General features: G+C 35.1%; 1 protein-coding gene across 1 annotated transcript in view; it reads left to right on the forward strand.

Annotated features, from left to right (window-relative positions):
• The window catches only part of DENND1B (DENN domain containing 1B), a 234,567-nt gene that overhangs the window by 208,667 nt on the left and 10,776 nt on the right, over window positions 1-15,124 (forward strand). The window contains exons 20-21 of the mRNA XM_083359778.1: window positions 9,820-9,908; window positions 14,196-14,412. Of these exons, the coding sequence (XP_083215904.1) occupies window positions 9,820-9,908; window positions 14,196-14,412 (306 nt within the window). The remainder of the gene's footprint in view (window positions 1-9,819; window positions 9,909-14,195; window positions 14,413-15,124) is intronic.

The raw sequence follows: 15,124 nt of genomic DNA on the forward strand, positions 1-15,124 counted from the left end.
AAATAGATTATTTCAGTTTGGGATGACTTTTTTTTTTTGAAAATCCATAGATGCATCAGCTAGATGGATCTTTTAAAATGCAGGTCTGTTTCCACAGCATTGCTTAAAATAAATATTTCAGGCAGAACAAATGCAAATATACAGTATTTGAGGATCTGCTAGTTACCCTGAACATCATCTTCAGCTCTGGTTGTGACTCATTTTAATTGAAGCCTTTCATGTTTTAAAAAGATACTGGCTTTGTCACGCATTTGGTAGCATCCTGTGTAGCACTGCTAGGAGCATATGCTATAATAAAGAATTAGCTGTGCTTCCTTGTTTCTTGTGAAATGTATGTGTAGGTATGGTTTGTAACCCAAGGTATACAGTTATCTGTGAGACTTTTGTTTTTAAAAAAATCCTTTTGTACAAAATACAGGTTTTTCAGAAATCCCAGTATCTTAATTGAAAGTGAATTATTTTTCACAAAGATGTTGTATTGTAAAGGCAATATAATTTGTTGTTAGAATATAGCTCCAGGGATGGTCATAAAGCTATGTAAAGTATATGAATGTAAACATTGTTAGCAAAATCTACTTTGTGGTATAGAAGCCAACAAAAATATGGTTGAAGTACTTGTCTATGTTGCTTTACTATTATTTTTTCATATGGCTGAGCTGAATGAACATTTTTGGGTGCTACTTTTGAATTAAATCATATGCATAATCAAATTATGGAATGTCTTTGAACCAATACAAACCACTGGGCTTGGCAACCTGTGTTCAACTGTGGCTGCTCTATCACTGTGATTGTGAGTCTGCTGTGGGCTGACACGTTGACTGTTTCCTGAAAGCAGGCTGTCCCCTACAGAAGAGAGCCCCCCCCTTTGTCCTTTTTCCACCCCCACCTCTCCCAACCTCAGAGAGATGGTATAGGTTGTGTCCTGTTCTATCTGTCAAGATGGAATGAACTAAGCAAATAGGGCTTGGTCTGGGTGACATTCAGTCCCATTGCAAATTGAAGATTGCATGCAAGAGACTCAAAGCAAAATTGAACATCATTATTTTTTCTGAAATGAAGAAATACCTGTTTGCTTTCCACAGAATGAGATTCTACAGAGCACATGGAATCATACCGAAGTTCAGGCACCCAGCATTCCTCTTTTTCTTCTGTTTTTGCCTTTTGCAGGAAATTCTATACAATGCTAGGGCACCATTGAGCTCTATCTAGCAATTTAAGCAATGTGAATAAAATATTGTATGTGACAGATGTCATGCAGAGTAACAGTGAGCAGTGTTGAATCGACAGTTTGGTAGTCTGCTTTAGTTTAAGCTTCCTCATAAAAAAAGGTAAATTCAGTCAATTAGCACAGTGTTTTAGACAAAAGAAAGCATAATCCTTAGATGTGCTTGGCTCAGTTAGTTTTTGTTTGAAGAGACAATCTTTTGTCTTTCCTTGTCAATTATGATCCATCTACGGTATATTGCAGCCTGCATATCTTTTAATTAAAAATAGAAAATATATGCTGCACAAAATTACGAGACTGCCCTCTAGTGGTATAAGTGACTTTTCAGAAATGGTGTAAAATAATTCTTCATACATAAGATTCCTACTATATCTATTGAACAGCAAGTAAAAAACAAAATGTTTTTAAAAAGTTTATAATAGTTTTTCAGCAATTGTTTTCCCTGCTTATCTAGCATAATCTTGAGATGTCGATCCCATTCTAGGCTTTCCCACATAGTTTTTTCAAACTATTTTTCCCCAATTGATGCAAACCATATCTTCTAACATAGGGAAGGGAAGAGGTTACTTCTCGATAAGCCCAAGTGAAACCACATCCTTCTAGTTGAGTGCAAGAGTTGGTGAGATTCATTGGTTCCTGGACATTGGACTGTAAGAACTCCATTATTGAACAATAAATAAGTGTCCTTCCTGACCGATTACATATTTTTCATTTATTTTTCTAATATGAAAATAATATGAAATATCTTGTTTATTTATAACTATTGCTTGTTACTATTAACAAGTAAGATTTGAAACTCTTAAGGGTGGTGGTAGCAAAAGGTGGCTTACAAGAGCATAGAGGTACTTTCTCTATTTAAACCAAGGGCAGGCCACCATTTGACAACCAAAAGGGAAGCAGTAGTACAATGACATCATATTGAGATGAGAGGCTGGGTTTTTCTGCAGCAGTTTGGAAAGGGTTTTTTTCTTCTTTTTCTCGCCTTTCTCATGTGTTATTCCTACTTGATGGCTTACATGCCATCTTTATTTTATTTCCATTTTATGTACATCTCTGTTGTACGGTATTTTGCAGCAGAATCTTATTAGCATGATTTCTATGAGGCCATAAAAGAGTTTGAAGGCAGTAAAGGGATAACAAACAGCCACTGATTTAAAGCTAATAAATGTTTTCAAAGATGGGGTAGAGGTGGGAAGTAGCAGTTGATTTTATTTTTATATACATATATGTATATATACATACATGCAGACATGCATACACACACCATATTGATTTTTTTTTAAAAAAGACTTAATTCCATAAAATCTTGCATAAAATTAATTACATTTTGTCATGCATTTATGGTCTTTTTTAAAAAAAATCAGTTGGTAATGGGTTGGACTTAATGTTTAGAGTAGATAACAGTGAAATCACTGTGATGTGTGTGGGAATCATTTGTCACACACTTAAAAGAAATAGCTTTTGAGTCTACATCTTAATATTACCAAAAGAAGCAACAGATACAAATGCTCCATTGTAGTCTTTAAAAAGAAATACTTCTATTCCTTCAAATACAATCACTGGGAAAAAGAATGTGGATTACAATATAATTAGAATTTATATTTCATTTAAAACATAGCAGCTGCTCCACACCTTATATAATGTGTCTTAGCTTTTCTACAATAAATCAGAAGTTTCTGTATCCTTGTTATGTCTGTTCATTTTCTCCAGTCTAGTTTGCTGAAAAGAATTCGGATAGAAATGAACTGTAATAGACAAAGGCCTTATTGACTTTAATTGATTCTGCTTAAAATGTAATCAACTCTAATCTACTTTTCAAAAAGTTTTTATAGTTCCGTATAAGAAATGAATATGTCTATTACTTTCCATTCATTTTTATGAATTAAGGCTGCTAATGTTAATTTCTGCTTTTTCTCATAAAAATAACATTTTAAGATGATTTCCTTTCATTTTAGCCAATTTTATAGGTAAATAAATTATTCTAATTCTGTGTAGGAATAGTCCAATACTAGTAAACATGCTATTTTATCATAAGAGATAAAACCAGCAAATTGAGCCTTAATCTTCCCTCTATAGTATTAGATACAGCTTGAATAATCTGAATTCATGCTTTCCCATTACAAAAATTCTTCTTTGGAACTTTATCCAATTTCTGTTCCATGTCTTCTAGGAGTCACATATGACTAACCATAAAACAAAGTTTCACTATTAAAATCAACAATTAAAATGAATTCCATCCTTTAGTGTGGGCAAAAGAAGAATATTTTATTACTTTTTCAGAAATTGTAACATTTGGATACTGACATTTTTGAATAAATTGAATTCTGCAGTTGTGGGGTTTTCTCCTTTTTCTACATAAATATGTGATAATTATAGTAACATAGCAATCATGTTTAAAACATAGTTACCTCTTTATAGTGGAAAAATCAATTTGTGGCATCCATTTGCCAAGCATCAAGGAAATGAAGACCTTGATCAAAAAAAAAATCTAGTTCTTGAAACAAATGCTGTATTTTCTATTTCTGCTTAAGCAAAGAGAAGAGGTCTGTTTATTATTAGAATACTAATCAAGAAGGAAACAGAAGTCCACTTCTCTTCCGCTCTCCCCCTTTCCCAAAATTGGCAGGGGAGAAATGTATACACTTGAAAATGAAGTAAAGACAGACATTAAAAGGTTGAATATCTGCAAACAGCAGGGAGCATCAATAAAAAGTTACTATAAATAACTCTGACAAATTTTGCAGGTGTACATTCAGTGTCTCTCTTTTTGGCACTTAGTAAGTTTTGCTTTTTTATTTTGAGTGTCTCCCCCCTCCCAATTTCTTATCATTTTATAAGAAAATAATCTTTGAAAAATTAAGCTGCAGATTATCTGTAACTGATATCTATTGCATACTGTCTATTATATCTCTGATGATAAGTGACAGAAATCTCTCTTTCCCACATCTCAGTCATGGCTTCTTGCATACTGAAAATTGAGCTTAGCCAGAACATTTGTCTTTGATTTCATTTTCACTTTCATTAGTGCTGAAAAGCACCTTAGTTTGTTTCCATATGTTTTTAATTCTTCCTTTAAATTTGGTCAGTTTTCACCCTGGACATTAGAAGAAAGTGTGCAATACTTTTACAAGATGATTTAAAAGCTCTGGGGACCTGCTCTTTCATCCCACAAGCAATAATTCTGAGGAGCAACTGGAATTTAGGAAGCAAAGGAATTGTAAGCTGGTCCTTGAATACCTGAACTAAAACCTAGAAACAAAGTTGGAAGGTGCAATTTAGCCCAATCACTCCAATGTCTGGCTGAATGCAGGAATCCAAATTATAACTTCCATGAAAGATGGTCATCTGCCTCTTGGTAGAAAATATCCAATAGAAGTGAATCTATTGCCTGTCTGAGTAATTGATTATACTGTTTTACTACTTTTACTAATAGCATTTGTTTTTCAATCAGAATATGCCTTTTTGTAACTTACATCCATTACTCTGTAGCTCATACTGATGTGATATGATTTGGGAGAAATGAAAAATGCAATTGTTGTGTCCTGACCCAGTTGCTTGAGAAGAGAAATCTACTCTTCTCAAGAATAAACATTACCAGTTTCTTCAACCTCACTTCATAGGACCTTCTCTGAACCTGTCCCTGTTTATTTGAATCTTTCTTAAAATGCTCTGCCAGATATGGACCAATACCCAAATGGAGGTTTGCCCAACATAGAATAACAGAGTTGGAAGGGACCTTGGAGGTCATCTAGTCCAACCCCTTGCTCAGGCAGGAAATCCTATACCATTTCAGACAAATTGTTGTCCAGTCTCTTCTTAAATACTTCCAGTGTTGGAGCATTCACAACTTCTGGAGGCAACTTGTTCCACTGATTGTTTTAACTGCCTGGAAATTTCTCCTTAGTTCTAGGTTGCTTCTCTCCTTGATTACTTTTCATCCATTGCTTCTTGGAATAAAGTGAACCTATGTTCTGTGATTTATAAGACTATATTTTTGTTGTGTGGTCAAAATGTGCATTTACATTTTAGCAATTACATACTACAAAATTATATTCAATTACTGTTCCAATATCTTTTACAGAAATACTGTTATCAAAATAAATATCTTCCATCCCATACCTGTGCATTTGACTTTTGCTTTTTAAGTGAAGAATTCTGCATTTGGTCTCTGTTAAATTTCATACTATTATTCTCGTCCCATTTCTCTAACATAGCAAGATGAGCTTGAATTTTATTTCTGCCTTCTAGGGTGCTGGCTTTTTCACCCAGTTTTATATAATTTTAAAATCTGAAAAACATTCCCTCCTTCTCTTCATAATAACATTTTAAAGGATACATGGCTGATGACTGAAGCACATGGCACTTTAATAGCTTTATAAAATTCTTTTGTTTAGCCTATCTTTTCAGTGCCAGCTGCCTTACCATCCATCCATGCTTTACCTATTTTGTAACAGCAGAAGGAAATGTAATAACAATGTTAAAAAAGTCCTGGTACCCTCTTCCCTCCCATAATTTTTTCTACCCATTTCTCTGAACAAAAATTAGCAGCTCAATTTTCTATTTTGAATAAAAGAAATATATGTATTATAACAAAGGTAACCAGTAAAATAGTTTTAGCATAATAACAAGAAAGAAGGGGGGGAAAACCCCCAAACATTTTCCAAAGCAGTGAAATTGCTGGTACTTCCCGCATCCATGATGCAGGCCATACCAATGTTATCACCACCATCCTCACTATTATCATCACCACCACTGCCATCATCATCATATTGTGGCTTTACGCTCTTTCAAAGGATTAGGTATGGATATGTCACTGAAATTGACAGGGTTTAGTTTGGTTCTGGAGTGGTCTTTAGTGTGCCTGGAGGCTCCCCAGAAAGTGCACTTTGTTTCAACATTAAGGGAAGCAAGTAAACCAAAGTTCAAAAAGGGGGGGGGGTTAAAACAGTTTTACCTAATCTGTAATTAATTTCTGATGGTGTGGGAATAGCAAAGAAAATCTCCCAGTGATTGTCTAATCTCTTTTGGTTTCCTCTAAGTAAATATTTATATAAAAATAAAAATCTGCAAACATTCTATTGAAATGCCAAAGTAATCAGTTTGCAACAAAGATTCTCACAGCAGAAATGGAGCAATAATTCCCAATATTTTTCAGTTGGAGGCTCATTTAAGACCTTACTATAGGTATTGTTCTTCACAAAATGGCTCAATGGTAGCAGAAGAAAATGGCTATATTAAAAATATAGATGTATTTCCCATGAGGTACATGGTTGAACTGTTCTGAAACATTCCTTCTAGCATCTCTTAGGTTTTCCCCAATTTATCTTAGTCTTTTTTTTCCTGAACAGGCAAACATTCTTCCAAAAACCCCATTGGGTTTAATCCAGATCTCTCTTTTATTTTCTAGAACCTTTTTTTGGATCTAGGTGCTTTGCAGAGGTTTGTACTAGTTGATAGTACCTGGATTGCAACATGCCAGCTAGCCAGAGGTTATAAAAGAAAATAGAATGACTGATGCTACCACAATCTCCAATTACAATGGAGGACGTTCTTGCAAAAGTTGCTTTCTTTGGAAATATCTTCTATCCTGTATGAATTACCGTATTTTCCAGCGTATAAGACGACTGGGCGTATAAGACGACCCCCTACATTTCCTGTTAAATTATAGGATTTGGGCTATACTCGCCGTATAAGACTACCCCTCTTCCAACGTACACCAAATAAAAATTAAAAAACATCAGATTTTATTTTAATATGGTAATTTTAATTCAAATGCTTATGACATGCAGGTACTTAGTAGGAAAACTGTCACTTATAAACATAAGGCTGTTTGTCATCAAACATGTAAACATAAAACAGTGCAAGTGGATTAAACTTAATAATAATAATAATAATAATAATAATAATAATAATAATAATAACAACAACAATAATAATAACAACAATAATAATATTAGTTGGAAGGGACCTTGGAGGTCATCTAGTCCAAACCCCTGATAAGGCAGGAAACCCTATACCATTTCAGATAAATGGCTGTCCAGTCTCTTCTTAAAAACTTCCAGTGTTGGAGCATTCACCACTTCTGGAGGCAGGTTGTTCCACTGGTTAATTGTTCTAACTGTCAGGAAGTTTCTTCTTAGTTCTAGGTTGCTTCTCTCCTTGACTAGTTTCCATCCATTGCTTCTTGTCCTGCTTTCAGGTGCTTTGGAGAATAGCTTTGCTCCCTCTTCTTTGTGGCAGCCCCTGAGATATTGGATCACTGCTATCATGTCATCCCTCACCCTTCTCTTCGTTAAACTACACATACCCAATTCCAGCAACCATTTCCTATTTTCCTAATTCACTTTTTCACTTTTCCTAATTCACTCTAAAGCTTTCCCTGCGCAGAGCCTTAAGTAACACCAGCTGCCTGCAATTAGTGCAGGTTCTCATCCCACCAGGCTCAAGGTTGAGTCAGCCTTCCATCCTTCCGAGGTAGGTAAAATGAGGACTCAGATTGTTGGGAGCAATAAGCTGACTTTGTAATAATGCTGCTTGTGGGGGGGTGGGTGAAAGCTCTAATAAGCAGGCATATACATAGAATGAAGGCTATTGCTAGGCACATTGATTTGTGCTTTAATTTGTAAGCCGCCCTGAGTCTTCGGAGAAGGGCGGGATATAAATGGGATTAAAAAAAAAAAAGACCAAATGGGAGATCCGCTCCAGGTTTTCCAGCCAGCCCGCCCAGTTCCTGAGTCAAATGTGTCCTTAGAACTAAGCAGCTGCTCTGGCTAGGGCATTCCCCACCTGCCTTTCAAGTTGCTCTTGCATTCCCCTCCTGCCTACAGCTGCTCTTCAACTTTAGAAGGAAAGAAGCCCAGACCCCAGCCTGTAAAAAATCAAAGACTGCAGCTTCTACTCCAATTGGTCCCGCTTTCTCTGCGCAGACTAAATGGAAGATCCGCTCCAGGTTTTCCAGCCAGCCCTGTCCCTAAAGTTTCAGCACCCAGCATATAAGACGGCCTCTGACTTTTGAGAAGATTTTCATGGGTTAAAAAGTCGTCTTATACGCCGGAAACCACGGTAGCATAGAAAGCATTGGCCCACCACAATTTTCTGTGGATATTTTTTTAAGAAATGAAGAAAAGAAGTAAATGGTACTCCTGATGGGATTTAGTCACCTTGAACTGGATTATTTAATTACCTATGTGTTCCCATGCTGCCTTATGTACACACTAACTATTCATTGTTTTCAGAATTCATTCTTTAACAGCAATCCCATGAAACTGTATTCTATTGTCCTAAATATCACAGTGATGCCTTCTTTAAAGAAATACTGCCAACATATTTTATCTTAGCTTAGATAAATTTAAAGAGAGAGAATCATCAGGAGCAGAATAAGTTAATCTGAATTTATGATACATATATCATCTTCACTGTTATGGAAAAAAGGAAAATAGTTTTAATAAGTAAGGATTGGAATTTTTTAGAGGTCGGTAGTTCCACTAAAGTGTGTGTTTACATATGCGTACTTGAGTGTTGGACCAATTCTGAACTTTAAGAGTACATTGTCTTGTCAAAATGCATATCTTCTGAGTGACTGCTATAAGATTTCATTTTTTATAAATGATTTCAATACAGGTAGTCCTTTGATTTAGAACCATTCATATTCAGCCCTGAAAAAAGTGGCTTATGACTTTTTCACACTTATGACCATTGCAACATGGGGGGGCCTCATGTGATCAAAATTCAGACATTTGGCAATTGGCATGTATTTATGATGGTTGCAGTGTCTCATGGCCATGTGATCCCCTTTTGCAACCTTCTGATCAGCAAAGTCGGTGGGGAAGCCACATTGACTTAACCACTTTACTAAACAGCTATGATGATTCACTTATCAGTCGTTGATAAGAGAGATCGTAAAATGGGGCAAAACTCACTTGATTGTCTTGTTTAGCAACGGAAATTTTGGGCTCAATTGTGATTGTAAGTCAAGGACTACCTTTACTTAGCTGAAGTATCAGTTTGGCTGCTTTAAATGTTTAATTTTAAAAATGTGAAAGTTCAATTCTTAATTGACTAAATATTTTGGAAGCCATTTTAAATATTTAACTAAAAAGTTTCATTCTTTTCTTGCTGTATCTCCTTCCTTCCTCCCTCCCTCCCTCCCTCCCCTCCCATCATTTTTTTTAAGATAAGAATTTTTATACCTTGGAGAAGGAGGGCATTGGGAGGAAATGTTGTGAACATAATTTCAATTTAGTAAAGTTCAAATAGTTACATACCTATCTGCAGTCATTGGTTACAGTATACACCATGATCAATAGCGTTTCATTTTCTGAGGGTGCATGTCTACAATTCTTTTAATATGGAATTTTGAATATATTTTGTGTACTCCTTTTCATAGTTGGAAAACTTGTCATGTGAATTAATTTAATCTTAGTTTGGCAGTAAATCTGCTGGATGCATATGGTTAATAGCTCCTGCCAGTTGATAGAATGACTAGGCAGTCCTGTTTCGGAAGAGGTGCCCTCAAGATCTTGGTAGGCTGTTTGATGAAGATTGACCATGAATTACAACCTCTCTACCGCTAAAAAGAATGTTTCCCTTTTCAGACACGCTTTGGGCATTTTCACACCAATATGCATAATAATGACTCTGCCTTGGCTGAAGATGCTGATGATGAACTAGACCCAGGAAGCAAGTAAGTTAATTTAGATGTGATTTGAGCTCTGGTTTATTGACAGAATTATACAACTAAGACCGATTGGTGAAACCAGTTGAGAATTGTAGGGAGAATTCTAAAAAACCAGCAAAGCAAATATTACACAATTGATGGGAAGCCTTGGATTACTGTTGAGTGCCACTCAGAGGCAGCGTAGAAGTCAGACGTATCCTGAGAAGTACCTTAAATTATGGAGAAAACAGAAGAAATAATGGAAAGGGGAAAAAAGCAGACTTAGTAGTGATACTGCTTGTAAAAAGGCAGAAAATAAATAAAATACAGGTAGTCCTTTACTTACAGCCACAATTGGGACCATGATTTCTATTGTTAGACGAGATGGTTGTTAAGTGAGTTGTACCCAATTTTATGATCTTTTTGCCAGGATTGTTGAGCAAATTACTGCAGTTGTTAAGTAAATCACACGGTTGTTAAGCAAACCCAGCTTCCTCCATTGACTTTGCTTGCCAGAAGCTAGCTAGGAAGGTAGCAAGTGGCGATCACATGACTTTGGGATACTGCAACCATCATAAATGCATTGTGGTTGTTAAACACCCAAATTTTGATCATGTGACCATGCAAATGCTTTGGTGATTGTGTGATGACTGTTTAGAAGTCACTTTTTTCAATACCATTGTAACTTTGATCAGTCACTAATTGACCTGTATTGAAAGTGTTGATTAACTTGCAGCTGGCATAGAGTATAGAAAGTAACTGATGGACTGACTTCTGGTCTTGCGCAGTAGTGCAGCAGCCAAGGGATTTCAGGGCTCCTTGGCTGAATTTTGTCTTGTTAGGGAACCCTAAATGGGCCAGAAGTCACCCTGAAGAGGGGACAAAGAATGAAGGAAGTCCCGTGGACCACAGAGAGACAGCGGTCCAGGAAAAGCCTTCCAGAAACCAACAGGAGAAAGGCTAGCCTAACTTCAGAGTCTAGCCCCAGCTACGAGCAACCGAAGTCAAAAAGTACTACTTTAAGCTGATTGTAAACAGCACATTTAAATCTGGGTAAGAACATCGTTTTTCTCTATGCCACTTATCAACTTTCCTGAAGGAAAAAAAAATCCCAAGAAGCAAAAAAATCTCCAAAAGTGAAGGAGGGGGATCTTTGCCACACCCTTTTACTAACGGACGTGGCGAATTAAACCTTTTATGGAGGATCAAAACATATAGAAATGAAATGAAATGAATACAAAACCTAAATTTGGATAAGTTTGAAATTGCTGAATGGTTAAGATTCTCATTTTAAAGGCAACTGTTTATTTTGAAAATTGAAAAATAAATCAGTGCTGACATCTAGTGGTGGATGAAGACTACGACAGTTATGGCTTTCATACAGACTTGGCAAAATCTGGAAAAAACTAATCTGTGCTTGTGACCTTCAAAGCTCTAGCAATATTGATTTGTGCTTCTTAGATTGTAAGCTGCCCTGAGTCTTTGGAGAAGGGCAGGATATAAATGGGATTTAAAAAAAAAGAGAGAACAGCTGTGACAAAAAAGAAAACAATCTGGGCTGCAGACAAAGAGAGACTTATAAACTTCAGAAAAAGGAAAAAAAAAACACCTTGAACTTTCTGGATTACAAATATTTACTTAACTGTGACTCCAAAGCTATTTGCAGAGAAAAGAAAACTTTGATTCTTGGCCATCATGGAAAATCAGAGACTTGTAGAAAGGACTTATCAAGAAAAAATAAGAGGAGACATATGATATGCTGCAACTAATTCAAACAACAATGATTTCAAACCACAAAGAAATCCAAAATAACTTTGAAAATATAAACCAATTCATCTCCAATTTAACTTTACAACAACAACAAAAAATCCCAGAAAACAACAATAGAGAAGGAGCAGATAAAACAGATAACTGAATACAAATTTGAGGATAGAGACTTAAAGATGGAACCTAACAAAATGATTTAACCCAAGTGGAAAAAAATTCACAAGAAATATTGGATTTGGAAAAGACAACTTATACTTTAACACCACAAAACAAATTTGAGGATAAGAAAAAAGATTGGACAAAATGGACTGCAGATATGTCAGGAACACCACTAGAACTGGAGAGACAGAAATGATAAGAGTAACAGAGAAAAAGAAAAAAAATAATTTTCAACAAACATGAAAGGGCAAATGCTTCTTACAAAGATATTGTACTTGACTTACCTTTTATATGTACAGTAACATCTACAAGAATATTGAAAGATTCTTTGATTCAGCAGAACATATTGATTAAGAGAGATACTGGGCAAAAGTAAAAGGCTAAAGTGAAAATTAAGAAAATAGACAATGGGACCTATCAGAGAGAATATTTTAAAAAGAAACACTTGTTTGAATATGGTTAAAGAAATAAGAAAGATTTTGGATATGATTTTTATTTTAAGAGGGAGAAGCCCCTCAAGTAACACAGTACTCTCTTTTTCTTCTCTCTTCTTATTTTGTTTCTTGATATGAGTAATATAAAAGAGTTGGAATGGCTTATATAAAGGAAATGTTTTAGATATTTAAATGTGATTGACTTTGTAATTACAATGGATTACAATGGATTAAAAAATGTTTTGAATAAGAGTTAAAAGACCAGATGACTATATTTATTAAATGGAATATTTAGATTAAATATATTTTCAATTATGGTAAAAAAGAACAGAAAATGTTTGGAAATAAATATGGATTAGTTTAGGGGAAACATGGATTTTAAGTAGCATACTATCTTTTTATTTTTCCTTACTCTTTTTTTTCTTTTTTTTTTTAGTCTTATTTATTCCTTAGGAAAGCTAAAAGTATTGGGATGGCTTACATGAGAAAAAATAGACTTAAATATTTAAATGTAATTAACTTAGAGAAAATCTTAATCAGTAAGAATGTCTTGAACAATGTGGGAAAAACAAATGTAAACAAGAACTGTAAACAGGATCTATGATGAGGCAACCAGAATAACTAGATATCAAAGAAATATTATATTAATGTGATTATTAGAAATATTAGAAAAAAATTTATACTCAATTGTTATCTACCAAAACAAGAATTGTATTAACTGAAGGTTGGTGAAAGAGAACATTATGGGAAAAAGAGGAAATCGAGTAAAGCTATTATGTGGATTATAGGTCATAGAAACCAACTGTTAGTGAATGTTTTTTAAATGTAAAAAAGTAATGTACAGGCATTCTGTCAACCAGCAATTCAAAACCTTTATCCAAGGGCACATTTTTGGGGAAACCCCACCCCCTGCAATATCCCTAAATGCAACAATATACTAAAAGAAGGCTTTCCATTGCATCTGTATACGATTTCCTGATTCGTGCTATTAGTTGCTGCATGTCTGCACTAAGTATAGTTAGATGCAATCCTATATACCAGCCTTAATCAGTTTGGCGCTCTCCAGATGTGTGGATTTTAAATCCAGCTTGTCAGTAGTGCTTGTACTGCTTTGGGAAGTGAAGTCCCCACATCTGGAAGGGCACCCAGGTTGAAACATATGGCTATATATATTTTTATACAGGAATGATTAACTCAGTGGAGTCAGAATATTGTTCTCAAGGCAAGACTCTGTAGCAGTTCCCAACCCTGTCTGTGGTGCCTCTTCAGGCTACTACTTGGCTTTTTTCAAGTTATAAATTATAAAGTAACAGCAGCAGTTCAAAAAGAAACAAAGGCCACATATCTTTCAAGTCTGGGTAACTTATTAAAATTAAAACTGTATTCGATAATAATGTACAAGGCCTCCAGTTCTTAAATTCGGAACAAAGTACACTTCAGCTATCAAAAGCTTAGGAAATAGTAATCATACTGAAATCAATCCTATCCATATGGATTTGAAAATTCCATCAAACAGTACTTGCAAATGCAAGGTTTTGAAAGAGCTCATTCTTAATCTGTGTTTTCCAAAGTGAGATTTTTCACACAAAAGAAGCTTTACACACTAAGGCATTGTCACAATGCATTACAGGTATGCATTTTTTTTTAAAAAAAATCTCCCTGCAGCATTTCCATCCCAACCTGAGGACACACACAAATGGGCATAATTTATCTCTCCCCCCCTCCTTCTAGGTTACTGGAAAAGAGAATTTCACAATTTGCTATTTTTCACTGCTGCTGTCCAAAGCCACCAAAGCTAAATAATTATGCTTTTTCATAATAAATGCAAGGGCTATGAGGCTTATTTTGCCAAGGTCTTTGTAATAATTATCAGCTGAAGCTTCATGAACATTTAGATTCATTGTCATTGTCATAAAATACCATTGTAGTGAAGAGACTTTATATTTTTCTTTAGATTGTCATCCGAAGACAGTGAGGAAACATCTTTCTATTTGTATGACAGTGATGACTCTGAGGAATTAGCCAAAACGTCTGTTCCTCCTGGAGAAATGGACCTGCTGGGAGAGATTTTGGATACACTGAGTACACATAGTTCTGATCAAGGGAAGCTCTCAGGGGCAAAAAGCCTGGACTTTTTTCGATCGATGGATGACATTGACTACAAGTCAAAGGTTAGTTGCTTTATCTTGTCTCTGTGTTAAATCTGAAATAACTTCTGTGTAGTGTTGGCTTTTACGGCTGGTATACCTTTCTGCTTTTTTGACCCCTTCTGCTCTCTAACCCCTTATAAGCCACCTAGAATTGTTGATCAATAGGTCAAAAATTTATATATATATCTATATCTATCTATCTATATCTATACCTCTCTATCTCTATCTCTGTCTGTCTGTCTATCTATCTATCTATCTATCTATCTATCTATCTATCTATCTATCTATCTATCTATCTATATCTGCACAAATTATTAGCTGATAAATATTTTATTCCTTTACAGGTTATACAGTTGCATTGTGTGTAAATTTTGCACACAGATAGTTAAGTAGTTGTCAGTTATTGTAAGTAATTTTAGTACTTTGTTTTGATATAGTCCAGTACAGCAATAAAATAATTTATTCCTCCATTCATTAAATCATGTGTAGCTTGTAATCATTCCATTTTTCCTGTCAGATGGACCTAATTTGGATTTCAGACATGGATTTTCAGGTCTAATTCCTTGTCATATCGTGCAATCCATTCTAACATTTGCTACAAAAAATGTATTTCTCAGCTGACAGAGCATTGTTTACAATGTACATATATATACATTGTATATACATACTACAGATACACACATATCCTCAACTAGCATTCTTCTGTATTTATGACAAGCATATCTCATATTAA

Source organism: Vipera ursinii (assembly GCF_947247035.1).
Source record: "Vipera ursinii genome assembly, chromosome: 3".
In the NCBI taxonomy this organism is placed as follows: Eukaryota; Metazoa; Chordata; class Lepidosauria; order Squamata; family Viperidae; genus Vipera; species Vipera ursinii.